The sequence below is a fragment of the Pinus tabuliformis genome, chromosome 3_2, assembly GCF_031772625.1.
Source record: "Pinus tabuliformis cultivar Carrire ecotype Pingquan chromosome 3_2, CPIR1, whole genome shotgun sequence".
NCBI lineage: Eukaryota > Viridiplantae > Streptophyta > Pinopsida > Pinales > Pinaceae > Pinus > Pinus tabuliformis.
The window spans coordinates 598,291,103-598,308,982 of record NC_142302.1 but is presented as its reverse complement, the minus strand read 5'-3'; the positions used below and the strand labels follow the sequence as shown (position 1 = coordinate 598,308,982).

The window sequence follows — 17,880 nt, the reverse complement described above, 5'->3', positions numbered from 1 at the left end:
GCTTAAATCCTACCACCCACCTAATAATCATTTCAACATAATTAAATATATAATAATTTTCATTATGCTAAAAAAACCTTTGGACACATCCTACGTGATTTATTCATAGTTAGCACAACCATATAAATTAAATGGTTTATAAATGCAGATACCATTAATCCATGATAGGTATGAAAACACTTATTTAATAACACATCTAAAATTGATAAAATTAAAAAATCATAAAAAACTAACAAATTTATAGCTTTATTTAAAATTATTAATAATGATAAAAATAACTAATATATAAATTAAACATATATACAAGATTCTTAACTATGGAGATTGATTCTGGTTTTATCATGGAGATTATTAATTTATAAATAGATTATGTTACAATACCATAATTTTTAAGTACGACATGTTAAAAAAACAAAAAAATATTTCATATAAGACTTGTTCATATGAGTTTTGTTTTAATTAATAAATTTAACTAAAATTACAAAAAAATCATAACTATTATCAAATAAATTTTGGGTTTTTATTTATGTATATTACACAAAAATATTTTATTAAAATTAAATCTCTACCATTCACGTAATAATTATATATGATTAAATTAAAATTCTTATATCTATTAACATAATTATAAAATTAAACCATCTAAATCATTACCAAATAAATACAGTCCATTTAAGGCAATCTTACCAAACAAATACACACTGTCAAATTAAACCATCTAAATCATTACCAAATAAATACAGTCCATTTAAGGCAATCTTACCAAACAAATACACACTGTCAATTTAAGTCAATCTTTCCTGATAAATACACTCTCAATGTCAATATGAGAGAGAGTAAAAGTAAACGTTTATTTCAATAACGATCTATACATTTTTTCTCTTTTTACGAAGCAAGATTTCTTCACAGTTATAAAATTTAGCGATCTGGGCCTTGCCAAGTAAATACAATGTCAATTTAAGAGTAAAAGTAGAGGCTTATTCCAACAATCATGTTTATGAAGCAAATGGTGTGGAATCATTCGGTTGAAAGACTTCACAATCATATGATATAGTATAACTGGGCTTAGCTGTTGACGAGGTTATCAATGTGATTACCAATGTTTCACTTAAGAACATATTTGACTAGCCATCTAGGTCTTGCCAAATAATACAATGTCAATTTAAGAGTAAAAGTAGCGGTTTTTATTCCAAATATCCTGTTTATGAAGCAAATGGTGTAGGAATTATTTGGTTGAAAGGCTTCACAATCATATGATATAGTATAACTGGACTTAGCTGTTGACGAGGTTATCAATGTCATTTCCATTGTTTCACTTAAGCACATATTTGACTACCCCAGGGATATGGACGTTTGACAGGTAATCGACCCAATCGATGCATTTTACATCGAAGTTGAACGCTTTCAAGTCTTCTGCGGAAATCTTTTGCAATAGGCGTTCAGTATTTGTTATGTCAAAGCTGATATAGCCACAGAATCAACCACCTTATTATAATGGTGACAACAGATAGAGAAAAACAGTATAATGCGTGACGAAATGAGAAATTGAAAAAAAAAAGTTAGCGACAATACCTTCCCTGAAAGAAGATGTAAGGCGCGTACAATTCTGCTAAATACATGATGAAGTTGTAATTTCGGAGCATACGGTCGTAACGAGGTGTAAAACGTGCTGTGAAGATGGAGATGACTTTGTTTACTACACCGATCACCTATTCATAACCAACAGCACTGTGCTAATTAATCGGTAAAAGTTAAAACTATACTGAAAGCGCAATATTGAAATTAAGATGATGTTTATAAAGAAGAGTGGAGTATTAGCTTGCCTGAAGAGGTACTTTGTAGCGCTGTAACATGTACAGGCGAAAGCTGCTCATGCTCTCCAGAAAGAAGACCTCTTTTACGTGAATTAGTTTTCCATCGTTGCTCACACAAGGATTCCTTGAAAAATAATTATATGCCTCATCCTTTAGAAGGGAGCAAGGCAATGGATTTTCCACGGATGATGCGACGTGATAAATAAACAGATCATTTTCGTAAGCATGTGTCGCCATAGCTGCTATCATCTGGTTTACCACCATATCTGCTGGAATCTGTTGATATCCAAACAAATAATGTCAACGAACAATAAAATACTGTTTATTTCTACACGAGGAGAGGCACGTTTTACAGCGTGATAAAAGGTCGGTATGATTCCTTAATAATGATAATAATAACTTTATAATTGCTCTATATATATATAAACATGTTACAATATTTGTAATAATGTTTATTATAGAAATTTTTAGGGTCTAAATATCTTTTATTACAATATCATGGCTTAATACCATAGTTTTATGAATACAACATGTTCAATATAACATGTGTTGATATATTCTTTTTTGAATTAATTTGAAATTAATTAATTAAAATAGCATAACAATTTGGAGGTAATGAGAAGCTTTATTTATAAAGACTATTATAAATATTTTGTTATATTTCATGATGATTAAATCTTTACCACCTATCTCATAAAATAATTATTGATATTTAAATTAAAATTTCTGTATTCAAGCTTCTGTGATCTATAATGAATTAAGCAAAGTCTCTTGGTACAAATTACATAAGAGAATTTTTTGGCCTACCCTTTTCGAACAGCCGTTACTTGAAATTATGTCTCTACATTGCTCTCTATTTAAGCCTTTGCCATGGTCTGCCTCTTCATGTGGTCCTTATGATGAACCACACTTGTTGGTTTGAAAGGCCTCGGCCAAAAAATTATTTTATGTGATTTTAAAAAAAACATTGTTTAATAAGTTAAAATTATTAAATAACTTTTTTTAAATAAACACACCTCTCTACTTAAATTTTATTTTAAATTAAAAATAAAATATCTTATTATTATTCTCACTTTCTAAATAAAAAGTAACAGATTTAATTATAAGAAAAAATAAAAAACCAAAAAACCAACCCTGATTATATAATTTTTTAAATCGTTCATTTCAAAATGTTATAAATCTTCCCTATTGTATATATAAAGTAAGGACAAGATCAAATCTATAGAAATTAAATCACCAAATATTAAAAATAATTTACAGCTAAAATAAATTTGTTTCTCTCATCATCAACCCAATTCTAGACTTATGGACAACCTAAAGAATATTAATGCTTGGATGAGCGGACAAACCACGTCCAGGATGAATAATCCTGACATCAACATCAATCCAATTCTAGACTTATGGACAACCTAAAAAATATTAATGCTTGGAGTAGCGGACAAACCACGTCCAGGATGAGCTCTGGATCGGCCATGAAGCAAGAGAGTCGCCCCTTTCCGTATGCTACTATAAAGGTGTCCATAGTTCTGCATTACATCCCCGAGAAAGCATATCATCATTAGCTTATGACATTCATACTAATAATATCAATTCGAAAAATTGGTGGTGATCGAGACTGTGAAGGAAATGTGATAAATAAAAATGGCTATGAGGACCTGGTGCCTTCCATCCAGCCAGGGAAGGGCTCTGCCAATGTGCTCTCAATAATGGTCGGTCGGACGATGACCACCGGAAGGTTTCCCCTTGCGTTGTCCAGTAACATCTCTCCCATAGCTTTGGTAAATGTGTAAGTATTTGGCCACCCAAACATTTTTGCCCTGCTCAGATATCCATACCCAGCGCGTTAATGATTCTATGTTGTTTTATAATTTTAGAATGAATTCAGGATATATATATATATGAAGTGATATGATATTTTAATGCCACAAAACTAAAAATAATCGATGAAACGTGTGTAAAAAGCTGAATGCAAGGTTTCTCAGGAAAAAAATACCTTTCTAAACCCAACTCTTTGAGCTGTTTAATGGCTTCTTTTTGTGAACGAGAACCCGTGCTACTTGTAGCAGTGGTGGGTGACGAGTCCATTTGTAACTTGGCTACTGTATTCTCCAGCAAACCGAATTCCGCTTCTATGTTTAGGCTCAGAGGTGGACCATTTTCGTCATCCAGTCCATTGGCGGCGGTCATAGATACTTCCATTTCCAGTTGGCTCTCTTTTATTCTTCCACTTCCGTGCCCAACAACGTAAGCTTTTGTCGCATTACAGTAACATCAGTATATCTTAATTTTGAGCAGAGCATACATATATATTCGTATTCTTAATTAAATTAAGATACAAAAAATTGTATTATACACCTGGTTTATTGTTAAAATAATTTAATTATTTTATTATTAAAATAATTTAATTATATACGTGGTTTAGTGTAATAATTAAGTTTTGTGTAATTAATAGAAAAGCTGTAAGTGTGAAATTTGTATTTTGGCTTTTGTGTCTTTCCATCAAATTGAATTGGTTACAAAGAGTCAAAAATAACAGAATTAAATTTTCTGTAAGAGCATGAAGTATGAAATTTGTGTTTTAGTTCTGCTACTTTTCTAACAAATTAATATTGGAACAAGGTTAAAAAACAAAAGATAACGGCAATGATCGGTGAGAAAGAAAATAAATATTTTTCCTCTTGTTTAGGCTATAACACACCTTAACTATAACACCTTAGAGTGGTTTTCAATGCGTTATAACACTCATGGGCCTAACAAAGAACCACATTACAGGTCGCAACCTTTAGGAAAAATCAACCAAAATTAAAAACGACTAAGTCAAAATTCACGTTGGGTGCTATTTACGTTGATTTAGTTTGTTTACGAGAGGGCCTTTTTTGAAAAAGTGAATATATTATAATAAGTCTTTAAAAGGGCTTATTATAAAAGTTTTAAAAGCGTTTATTATAAAAGTTTTTGTTATTATATATAAACATTTTTTATAAAAAGTTTTGTTTTGTTTTTTTTTTTTTTTTTTTATAATAAAAAATAAATAAAGTTTTTATTAAAAAGGGGTTTATAAATTTTTTCAATTAAAAAATGAGGAATATTTTTTGAATAAAGATGATTTTCTCAAATTTCCAGTTTCAGTTTTCACCATTTACGAGGAAAGATTATGATGTGTGGGCTATTGGGATAGCGATCATGTTGGAGGCTCATGATGTTTGGGATTATGTCAATTTTGGGTTTTCAAAACCTAAGAAAGAAGTAGAAGAATGAGCTCTCACTAATGCAGAGAGGGATCTATGGAAGAAAGACAAGAAGAAGAATGCACAAGCCTTGAAGCTTATCCAGCAAGGAGTGGACCGAGCAATGTTCCAGAAGATTCTGATCACGTCTTCAACAAAGGAAGCATGGGATACCTTGGCGACAAGCTATAAAGGTATGTCCAAAGTCTTTATTGTTAAGTTGCAGAATACTAGGACAGATTTTGAAAGTCCATGGATGAAGGAGACACAGGACATCGATTCATTCATTAATCGGGTCATGACTGTTGTAAATCAGTTAAAAATTTATGGTGAGGAAATTAAAGATCAAATAGTGGTTGAGAGGGTCTTCAACGCTTTGTCTACCAAATTTAATGTTGTGGTAGCAACCATAGAAGACGCCAAGGATTTGACATAACTAATAGTTGATGAGTTGATGAGATCACTTCTATCACATGAGGCAAGGAAAAAAAGAAATAAGGATTCCACTTTAGAAACCGCTTTCAAAAATCAGGTTTCTATTTCAAGAGACAGAGGTCGAGGCAAAAGTAGATCGAGAGGCAGAGGACGAGGCGGAAGACATGATGACCAGAGATATGGCCGAGAAGAGCAAGAACATGAAAGTGGAAGCAACTGTAGAAGCTTTAGCAATAATCAAATATTAGACAAATCAAAGGTGATATGTTATTATTGCAGTCAATTTGGTCACTATGCCCGTGATTGCAAGAAGGGGATAGCTAATCAAGGGAACGAGAGAACTGATGTCACTACAAAGAGTAATAACTCCATGTTCCTAGCTTATCATACCATGCATGAACCTTCTGATAATGTGTGGCTATTAGATAGTGGTTGTGGTAACCACATGATAGGCAACAAGAATGTGGTTGCAAATTTGGATCAGTCTGTGAAGATAGAGGTAAATGTGGGGACTGACAAGACTATGGATGTAGATGGAAAAGGAGTGGTCAACATCTTGACCAAGCAAGGGGAGCTGAAGAAAATCTCAGAGGTATATTATGTTGCTGGTCTCAAACATAATTTAATAAGCGTTGGTCAATTGACACATAAATGATACAAAGTTATCTTTCAAGGACAATAATGTGTTATATATGACAAGCCCCCAAGTAAGTGACAGCAAAGGTGCAGATGACGAGGAACAAACTCTTTTCTCTAATCATGAATTACAGTGATCAAGTCAATTCTTTTATAGTTGCATGTCCTAATGATTATTTGTTATGGCATTTTTGGTTTGGACACTTATATTTTTCTGGTTTAAGATTGTTGCAACAAAAACATATGGTTAGAGGATTACCTCCCATCAAACAACCTACTAGTACTTGTGAGTGTTGCATCTTAGGAAAGAAACACCATGAATGTTTTCGAAAGGGAGTTGCATACATAGCAAAGAAACCTCTTGAGCTAGTGCATACAGACATGTGTGGACCTATGAGGACACAGTTGATTGGTGTAAGTTGTTACTTCCTCACTTTCATTGATGATTATAGTAGAAAGACTTGGGTTTACTTCTTGAAGCAAAAGTCTGAAACTTTTGCAAATTTCAAAGAATTCAAAGCCTTAGAAAATAACCAAAGTGATCGAGAGATCAAGGTATTGAGGTCAGATCATGCTGGAGAATATGATTCAAAGGAATTTCATGATTATTGCAAATAACATGGAATCAGAAGATAATTTACAACTAGATACACACTGCAGTAGAATGGTGTAGCAGAGTGAAAGAAAAGGACAATTATGAACATGACAAGAATCATGTTGAAAGGAAGAAACTTGTCCAATGAGTATTGGGTAGAAGCAACTACATGTGCTATTTATGTGATCAACAGATCTCCTACAAAGAGTGGGATGAACAAAGTACCAAAACAATCATGGTCAGGTATATCTTACAGTGTATCTCATCTCAGAGTGCTTGGATATGTAGCCTATGTGCATCTGCCTAAGGATCGAAGAGGAAAATTGGATGATAAAAGTGAAAAATGCATATTTACTAGTTATAGTGAGCAATCAAGAGCTTACAAATTATATAACCCTGTCACCGAGAAGACCATAATTAGCAGATATATTGTGCTCAAAGAACAAAAGTCATGGAATGGAAGTATAGACAAAACAGTTGATGTAAAAGTGCCACTGATGGTAGAAGATGGTGTAGCAGAAAAGGAGCAGAAAGAATCATAGGTGGAGACACCAAACAAAGACACACCAACAAGGACTCCAAGATTTTCTGAGCAGCATGGATCTTCAAGCAAATCAATAGATCAAGATTCCCCCAACAATCAATCAGGATGAATCAAGAAATGGTAAGAGAAAGATGAGAAGTCTGAAATATATTTATGATGATTTGGATTTTAGTTCAAATAATGCATTTTTGTCATTCCAACCTTATCCGTTTGAATAAAAATCAGAGATGAAAATTGGGTGCAAGCCATGGATGAAGAAATTGAAGCTATTGAAAAGAATCATACATGGGATTTTGTTGGTTTGCCAAAAGGAAAAAATCTCATTGGTGTGAGGTGAGTGTACAAGATAATGTTGAATGAGAAAAGTGAACTTGACATATTTAAAGCAATACTTGTAGCAAAAGGGTTCTCACAGCAACTGGGAATAGATTTTGGAGAATACATTAAGAGTAATTCCATCCATAGCATCTCAAAACAAGTGGAAAGTATATCAGGTGGATGTGAAATCAACCTTCTTGAATGAAATTCTAGAATAAGAAATTTATGTGCAACGACCTTCAGGTTATGATGTTGAAGGTAAAGAAGATAAAGTTTACAAGTTGAAGAAAGCACTCTATGGATTAAAGCAAACACCTAGAGCTTGGTATAGTAGAGTTGACATCTACATGATTAAGAATGGATTTTGCAGAAGCAACATTGAGCCTACCTTATACACAAAGGTAAGTAAGCATGGAAAATTTTTTATTGTTTGCTTATATGTTGATGACATCATTTTTATAGGTGATCTCAAGTTAGATGAATTTAAAGCAGCCATGACGAAAGAATTTGAGATGACAGATCTCAGTGTTATGAAATATTTTCTTTTCATAGAAGTTAAGCACTCTAAAAAATGAATTTTTATTTGTTAAAACAAATATGCCAAAGATTTGCTGAAACGATTTAGGATGGAAAATTGTAAACGTTTCCCTACATTAGTTGCAATAGGTACAAAGTTAAGCAAGGATGATGAAGGATTATATGTCAATCCAACTCTATTCAAAGCATTGGTTGGAAACCTCATGTATCTTATAGCTACAAGAACATATATTATGCAAGGAGTAATTTTGATTTCCATATTTATGGAAACTCCAAAAGGCACATATTGGAGAGGAGGAAAAAGAATTATGAGATACATAGTAGGAACTAGAGATTGTGGCATAATGTGTGGAAGCACAAACAAGAAGGATTTGATTAGATATATAGATAGTGATTTTGCAAGTAGTTTGGATTACAGGAAGAGCCCTTCTAGCTATATGTTTCATATTGGTTTAGGTGTGATAGCATGGCCATCTATGAAGCAACCTATTATGACACTTTTGTCAAAAGAAGCAGAATATGTAGCAACAACATCAGCAACATGTCAAGCAGTATGGTTAAGAAGAGTATTTGATGGACTCAAGTAGAAACAACAAATATCAACAACAATATATTGTGGCAACACCTCAGCGATTTCACTATCCAAGAATAGTGTGTTTCATTAGAAGAGAAAGCATATTGATACTAGATATCACTTTTTTAGAGAACTTGTGAGAAATGTTGAAGTTCACTTGAAGCCTTGTAATTTGAGTGATCAATTGACTGATATATTTACTAAGCCATTAAGAAAAGATGTGTTTGAGTTTCACAGAAAAAAAAAATTGGGTGTTGTAAGCCTAGCTGAGACATAGACCAACAATCATGTTTGATTTGTCATGAGGGAGTGTTAAAATAATCTAATTACTTTGGCATGAGGAGTTAGCTGAAATTAGAGAGTGATTTAACTGAGCATTGAGTCAAGTCGAGTTAATTCATAGTCGAATTTAGTGTGTAGTTGCATGTCAAGTTATTTTAGGTGAGTCACTAGTTGGAAACATATAAATATCCCTCACCGGGTTCATTGTAATAGTCAAGTTTTTTGTGATCAATAAAAGGGTCGCAACTCGTGTGTTTTTTGTGTGAAATTTGTGTTTTGCTCCTTTGCCTTTCCAACATCTATACCATAGTTACCATGTTCAAATCTGAATTAGAATTTGGAATCAAATTAGATAAGATATCATAAAAGTATGAATTACAAATTTTAAATTCAAGAAAAATTGGTGAGTACACATTTTAAAAATTTCTTTTTTCTAACAATGATGTTTTTGTTGTTAATTTTATTTTTTATTCATTTTTGTTGGAAATAGTAATTAGTCTCAAATGAAAAATTAGCAAGATGGAAGTCTAGTGATGCATGAAGAGATAACTTGAGTTAAGTGCAATCCAAATTTAAAGTGACTTAACTGAATTAAGTGTGAGTGAGATTAAGTTACGTATATATTTGGAGAAGTGTAAATTCAATTTGTTTACATGTTTAAGTTATTTTGAGAGAACCACTAGTCAAGATTTGTGTGATCAATAGAGAAGAGAAACAACGGTTTTGTGTTTATCAATTTTATGTCTTTCCTCCTAATCTACCTTACTATCACATTGGTATCAGAATTAAGATTAAGTTTGAAGATCCAAAGGAAAAACGTTTTGTGAAAGAGACAAGCAGCCTGCAGTGCTTTCCCCCGTATCAAGACATGGTAGTTGTTGAAAAGAAAGTCATTGGGTAGAGAGAGTCAAATTCGAAAGGCGGCAAGCAACCAGTAGCAGGTGCGTTTAATTGGCAATAGCGTATCCAGCCGCGTTATTTCGGCACAAGCACGGGATTTCGGAGTGACTCTCCCCTTGTTGATCGTAAGCAGCGATAGCCATAATATAATAAAGAAGGAATCTTACATAACATAATAAAGAATGAATCTTAAAGGCACGAGCAACGAGAAGTCACAGAACGAAGTTCGTTAAGAAAACTTAAAAAGGTTCGTTACGGTTCGCTAATTTCTTGAATGCATGCCTTGTATATAAGAAGTGGCATGGTATTGTTAATTTTTTTGAAAGGGGCTCAAAAGTGCGTTTTAAAGTTTTCGTGATGTTAAACGGGGTTTCTTTAACAAGCTTAAAAAAACAAGTGGATGGTATATAAAGAGTTTGGAAAAGGATTATAAAGTGAAAAAGGGAGATTTTAAAAGTGATATAAAAGAAATTAAAATAAAAGGAAAAGGGTTTTATTTGATTTGGGGTTTAGGGTTGTAATTTTTTTGTTTTGTTTAATGTTTAGGATAAAGATTGTGTTTTATGCGGCACATATTGAAAACCATATTTGTTTTAGGGGTGATATGTAAAAAACATTGATTGGTCTGATTGACTTTAATGATGACTTCAATACATCAGAGGTTGAGATATTTAAGTTTGAGAACGACAAAGAGACTTTGTCATATGAAGTAATGGTTTGTGGAATTGAGACTGCATCTCTCGTGAATCCAACAATAACTGATAAACTTGATGAAGTTGAATTTGTTAATGACATGGATGCTCAAATAAACCACCATGAGGTGGATGAACATTACGTTGATGATATGTGATTTATTTTGTGAAACATTGATTGATTATGACAATATGGTAAGCGCAGCATTTGATGAATAATTGAAGGTTGAAGTTGCCACTGTAGCAACAAGTTATGAAGCAAAGATTGAATCTACTCATGAAGTAGTATATGATCTAGTAGTAGTAGATGTTCGAGAAGAGGATAAAGTGATTCAAGAGTTTTTGATGAGAATATCCACTAACAACAGAATAGTGGAAGTTAGTTTTAGTGAAGTTGAAGAGGTAGAGAAGGAAGAGAAAGAGGAGAAAGCTTTTACTACAAACTATAACGAATATGTTTTTACCATTATTTTCTAATATGTAGGTCTTAAAAATAGCATTGGAATGGAAGTTGAAAACAATTTTGTTAATAAATTTGATGCAAATTTGAAGCTCATTGAAGAACCGATTGAGAAGTCAATGAACAGGTTGATGAGATTTTGAAAGCAACAACTGGAATAAAAGAATTAAATGAAGTGGTGAACAAGAAAACTGAGCATGATTATGGTTTTACATGTAAGCCTAATGATGATCCCGAGTGTGAAAATTATAAGAAAAAATAAGCAGTACATAATGAGGAAAATGAAGAGAAGGATATGGAAGTTTATGAAGAAAAGGAAGAATGCATTAAAACATTTTTCAAAAAATGGAGTCTAGAAGAGATAAAATTATGCTATTAAGAAATATGGCATAAAGAAAGATAGGAATATGAAGCACAAGAAGCAAAGCAAAAAAGGCAATTTGAAGATGGAGAGTTGTGGCAACAGTCCATAACTGAAAAAATCTTTGAAGAAGAAGTTGTAGAAGACATGATCAGATTACTTTTCAGCACAAATTCAAGACAAGTCAAAGAAACATTGCAGCAGCAACAAGTAAACAAATATGGAACCTACATCAAGAACACCAAATATGGAACCTACATCAAGAACACACAACAGAGAATGAAGCAATTTCGAGGATATAGAATCTGGAAGAAATGAAAAAGAAAAAGAAAATTGTTAAAATTTTTGAGTCATTGTAAGCCTAGTTGAGATTTATACGAGTGGGCGTGTTTGAGTGATGATTGAGTAAATTTCTATTGTAAACCTAGAAGGCATAGTTGAGTCATGTTGAGTCATGTTTGTGTTATGTTCAGTCATACAGTCATAATTAAGGGGGAGCGTTGGAAATAGTAATTACTCTCGCATGAAGATCTAGCAAGATCGAAGTCTAGTGAAGCATGAAGAGATAAGCTGAGTTAAGTGCATTCCAGATTTAAAGTGTGAGTTAACTTAGTTAAGTGTAAGTCACGTTGAGTTCAATCTATATTTGGAGAAGTCAAAATTTAGTGTGTATGTGCATGTTAATTTATTTTGGGTGGGTCTCTAGGTGAAAATTTTAAATACCCTTTATTTGGTTCATTGTAATCAAGTCAAATCAAGGGTTGTGTGATCAATAGAGAAGAGCAACAACTCATGTGTGATCAATAGAGAATCTCTATTTTTGTAATATCATTATTTTTATCATTATATATTTATCAGTGAATATTAATATTATGATTAATATTAGATCTATACTATTATTTTCTATCCACATTTTTCAACCACATTTATTAATATGGTTGTGCATATGATTATATACCCTTAAACTTATATCAACCATATTTATTAATATCAGTATACTAATACCTATCCCCAAAAATCATAGTGATCATTTGCCGACGCGTTTTGAACCAACAAGTGTGGTTTTTATAAAATACAAAACAAGAAATCTTTCTTCGTATTAAAATAATCAAAATAATCACTTCTGCTAATTACCTTATGTTTTTATTGTTTTCTTTATCTTTCACATTCGAGCGATCGGTTAGCTGGTAAAACATAATGAATTTCTTTTCCAAAAAAGAAATAAGACATAACCAACCTAATATGGAATAACTAATATGATGCAATAATGAAATAATCAAAATAACAAAGCATAACAATTTATCTTTTCACATATAAATATGAAATAACTAAAATTAAAAATAACTACTTTTATTAAAATTGTATCTCAAAGAAATGGTTAATAAAATTTAAAGACATCAATTCATAATAAATGTCAAAATATTTATTATATTTTTTATATGAGTAAAATTAAAAAAATCATAAAAAATAACTAAATTATAACATTAATTTGATAGTATAGTCTAATTAATAGATCAAGTGATTTTTTTCATTGGATTTTGGCAATATAATTTCAAAAAAGATTGTTATATTCTTTTGTTTAAAATATGTTTTTGAGTGCATAAGTGGATTTAGTTCTTTCAAAAATTTCTGGGGAACTTGAATTCTGTAGATTAAACAAGTTTTTAAAAACTTCTGTCAAATTTAATTGAAATTAACTAAGAAAATGTTCAGAAAAAAGATAATTTCATCTACTAATTAGACTAAAATTATTATTACTAATTATAAAAATAATGAATATATAAATCAAACATAGAAAGATAATAAGATTCTTAATCATGGAAATTCTTAATTTTAAATAAGATTTATTATTATATAATGAGTCAATGCCATAAATTATCATTGTTGTATATTCAAACGACTATAACCACTTTCATATAACTCTGGTTCATATAATTTTTTTTTAAATAATTAATTAATTAAAAAAAAAAATGGAAATAAAACTAAATCGTTATATATATATATATATATATATATATATATATAATTATAATATTTTATATTTATATATTATAGAAAATATCTTAAAATTTTAAATCTCTATTTAAAAAAATTTCTAAAAACTTTATTAGAAAATACAAATTACATAAATAACAATCCAACACATTGTTTTCGGATAAAAATAAATAAATATATTCTATATGCGAAAGAAAGATGTAGCCACAACATATAAATCCAATTTATTATGAATCATAAACATAACTGTCATGAATCCCACTTACCGGTCGAGACGTGCAGGAGGATTTGAAGTTTACGGCATCGTTTGGCGAATTCCACAACATTTTCAGCTCCGCGTGTGTTGACATTGAGTGAAACATCATATCTAGGTTTGCTTGATGTTAGGCAATAAGCACTTAAATTATATAATTGGAACAATTACAACTAGCTATCAACTCAACAAACCTGTCATCAAACGCTGTGCTTGCTGCAATATTTACAACGGCATCAAGAATCTCCCAAAGATGCTCTCTCGTGCTCTCTTGGTCAATTCCAAGATTATGATCTGCTGCAACGTCTCCCACTACAGGGACAACTTTCTGGAACACGAAGTTTTCAAAGTTGTCCCCATGTTGCCCCCTCAAAGTCTTGAACAATTCTACTCCTATAACCTGCCATTCGTAGCGCAAGAAACTATTTATTTACTGAACGATAACAGTAGTCATAGATTTAATCCATGGATGAATACAAATAGTCCAGCGATTTCTTACTTCGTTTTTAAATCGGAGTTTGGCAGATTCCAAATCTTCCGCTCTTAACAAAACAAAAATGCGTCTAATCCCGGGCAGCGTACGCAAGATTTTCTCCACGAAAACTGCAGCAAGTAAACAAACTGCAGTTAGCATCACTGTGAGCGTGAAAACCAGATATAAGTAAGAATAACATTACTGTCTCAAATACTTTTGCCGAGGAAACCGGTCGATCCAGTTACTAATATGCTCTTGTCATTGAGAAAACCTAAAACATTTGACGCCATAGTTCGCTACGTGCTCTGCTAATATCAAACAACTCCAAATAACAATATCAGACGGAGGCAACAGCCACAGGTACTATGTATGAACTAGTTTTCATATAGTATGCAAGCTTATATAGAAGAAATTCAACCATATATAGAAGAAATTCACCGCTTATGTCGGGATCTCTTCACGCATGAGAAAGTCAAATTTCCCACCTATAACAAGGTATCTCATTCCGCCCTTCAAATTTCAAAGCTATGATAGGTTAACACTGGCTCAAAATACAAAGCAACCAATATCTTTATTCCTTTCTTATTTAGAAATCAACCCAGCAAGTTATCCCACTAAATTAAAACAACAAAATTTTGGAATTCATATGCAATTTTTTTATGTTCATCCACAACAACCATCGATCAAAAAGAAAAGACAACCATCGATCACAACGAAAAGATGACCATTGATCAAAACGAAAAGACAACCATCGATCAAAATATAATATCTCACTCGGCCCGTTTCCGCAGTCAACATACAAAATTATTGATTTTGTATTGCTGTTTACTGTTCATCTATAACAAACATCAATTCCAATGTAAAGCTCACCTATTCACAACGGGTGTTCGGTGCCGTGACTCTAGCCATCCATAGTGTTCGGATTCAATTGGGTGTTCGGTGCCGTGACTCTAGCCATCCATAGTGTTCGGTGGCCAGCCGCTCCCATGGCATTCTATTAAACCTTTTGACGTTACATAGCATTTAATTTAGTTTCATTTCACATTTTATCAAATGTCTTATGAATTAGCTGTGAAGTGTACGTAACTTAATATTCATTTACTTTCCTATATCTTTTCAGGTTAATTTTGAATTTTTTGAATCATATTAGCACAATCATATTAATTAAATTAATGTGGTTGATACATTTTGATAGATATATCAATTATATGTACATTTACATTATTAAATAGATATATATTTAATATAAATACTATTATCGATATTAATAAATATATAAATATAATAATACTAATAATAATAATAATACAATAAAAATAATTATATGTAAACGAGTTGTCTTTAGTGCGATAAATCACATTCGAAGTACCCTAGGGATTTTTCACGGTGATTATGTAGTGAAAAAACTAGTTTAAATAACACAAATCAAGATTTCACCTCAAATTTTTCCGTCCAAAAAGTCACACTAAAGACAACTCCTATTATAAATATGATAATAATTAAAACAATTATAATGACATTTTAAAATAAATACTATTATATTATAATAATACGAGCCTACATTAGTGTCCATTATTGATGTGTAACTACTTTTCTAATTGCTGGATGAACTGAAGGAAAGAAGATATAAAAGAATCCTAATAAGAAGTCAAGAACATCACAAGTAATTATCAATTATAAAGAAAATATTTTTGCCTTTTCGATTTTCTAACATGGTTTTGAGCTTTGGGGAAGAAAAAATAAAAAGGCATTGTCAAGCTTTATCTGTGAACCATTCAAAAGGATTTTCAGGGAAGGAATCTACTATAGTCAAGGAAAATGCCTAACACAATCAAGGGAGAGAATTTTTTTTTAAGGATCCTCAAACTACAGGTCCTGGAGGAAGAGGATTGACCTCATTCATGAAAAGAACAAGGTACTAGACTTGGTCAAAGGAAATGTAGAGAATCCTACAGATGACTCAACTGATGCTGAGAAAGTAAAATTCATAGAATTAGAATTGGTGGCCATGACTCTAATGGTAGAAGGAATAAAAGACAATCGTGTACCATTCATAGCCAACATCAATTATGCTCAGGAAATGTATGAATCCTTTTCAAAGTTATTCACTAGTAAGAGCATTGGCCAAGTGGCAAGCATGAAGAATGAACTAAGGACCATAAATATGACTAAAGAATTTATAGTGGCCTCCTTCTTTGTGAAGATGGTGATAATCAGATATGATCTTTTGGCCATTCATGAAATTATTCTAGACAAAGAACTTGTGATTACTGCTCTATTAGGATTTCCACCTACTTGGGGTGTTGGTACAGGTCTTAACAGTTGGAAGGAAACTCCTACTTTAGAAGAAATATGGACTTCCTACAGTCAAGAAGAATTGAGGATCACTCTAGTTTCCAATGCTGAAGGAGTGTCAAATAGCTACATTTCTTAACATAAAGGAAAGAAATAGAAAGGACCAAGGACGGAAGTAGACATGTCCAAGGTATAATGCTATCAATGCCATAAGAAGGTCACTACAGGAGTGACTATCCTGATAATCCAAAGAATGATAAGAGAGATAGATATCGTGCTAACATTGTTGAAGAAGGAGACCCAAAGAAATTCAATCCCGGAGAATATGATATAATGGATTTACACTATTAAGTCTCTTTCGTTTATTCTTAGATATTCTATTTTTCATTTTTAGAATTTATAGGTTTTAACATGTTTTTAGAAAATGTTTTTTCTTTTGTTTTATAAGTTTATAGGTAACCCTAAAGTTTTGGAGAGATCCCCCAACAACTCCCAAAGATAGGTATCTCATTTCCTTTCAGTTTTGGTTTCATGTACTCATTTAGTTTTGATTATGTTAAATACTAATCACCATTCTCCCTCTATTGTCTTGATTAGGAAGACATCTCCTATATTCTCAAGGAGTATGGAAGAAAGCACCCAAAGGTAAGGTTTTTCAAGAAAGAAAGGTATGCCTTAAGCTAACAAACATTGATTTCTTTATAGTAAATGTTTATTCATTTGATATTCTATTACCAACATTTTTGTGTATATCTATATTGAATCATAATGATTCTTGTTCTGGGTGATTCATCAATTGATAAATGTACCACAATTAGATTCTTAATTGATTTTATAGAACCTTAGATAGGTTCTCTAGAAAACCATAATTTAAGGGTATGTTGACAATGTGTGAAACTCTAGCCTGCTTAGGGTTATTGTGAAATTCTATTTGAATTTCATGTTGATGATGTCATGTTTGGGTTTTCGGTATGATCATGAAATCTTAACTTATTAGGGTTGAATGATGTTTTTATGAGATCTCGAACCTTTGAAATCTTGGAATAATAGGGTTTCTTTGCTAAGTTATGAAACCCCAGATCTTTAGGATTTGGTTGAGTCTATAAGGAAAACCATTGTTATGTGTTTAAAGTAATATCCTAGGAATGAAGCCCTAGGTATATATATGTCACTAAAACCATACCTTGGACTAGGTAAGTATATGTCTAATGTATTAATTTTTTCGGACATATGATATGCTTATGCATGATAACAATTTCTTACATATTTGTGTTGACCTAGTTATTGATGGACATAAGTCTTAGATATAAGTCCTTGTCTGAGATTTTAAGATGATGATATTTGGAAATCTAGGGTTTTGCAGCTAAACCCTAGTAGTATTTAAATTCTCTAGTATGTGTGATATAACAATATGAAATCTATTTATAATGATTGTTGAGATTGTGAAAATCAAATTCTAGGTTTTTGGAGTTAAACCTTAGTGGAAG

At 31.9% G+C, this 17,880-nt stretch overlaps 1 protein-coding gene across 1 annotated transcript; it reads right to left on the bottom strand.

Moving 5' to 3' along the window:
• Positions 1 to 1,066: 1,066 nt before the first annotated feature.
• Positions 1,067 to 14,427, bottom strand: LOC149182008 (putative fatty acyl-CoA reductase 4). Its single transcript, XM_089418454.1, has 10 exons — positions 14,313 to 14,427; positions 14,123 to 14,226; positions 13,818 to 14,023; positions 13,637 to 13,737; positions 3,808 to 4,063; positions 3,470 to 3,631; positions 3,262 to 3,340; positions 1,824 to 2,090; positions 1,573 to 1,709; positions 1,067 to 1,460 (listed from the first exon to the last, which is right to left on the bottom strand). Exons 1-10 carry the CDS (start codon positions 14,386 to 14,388, stop codon positions 1,313 to 1,315), a joined length of 1,536 nt encoding a protein of 511 aa, XP_089274580.1. The 5' UTR covers positions 14,389 to 14,427; the 3' UTR covers positions 1,067 to 1,312.
• Between the last annotated feature and the right edge of the window lie 3,453 nt (positions 14,428 to 17,880).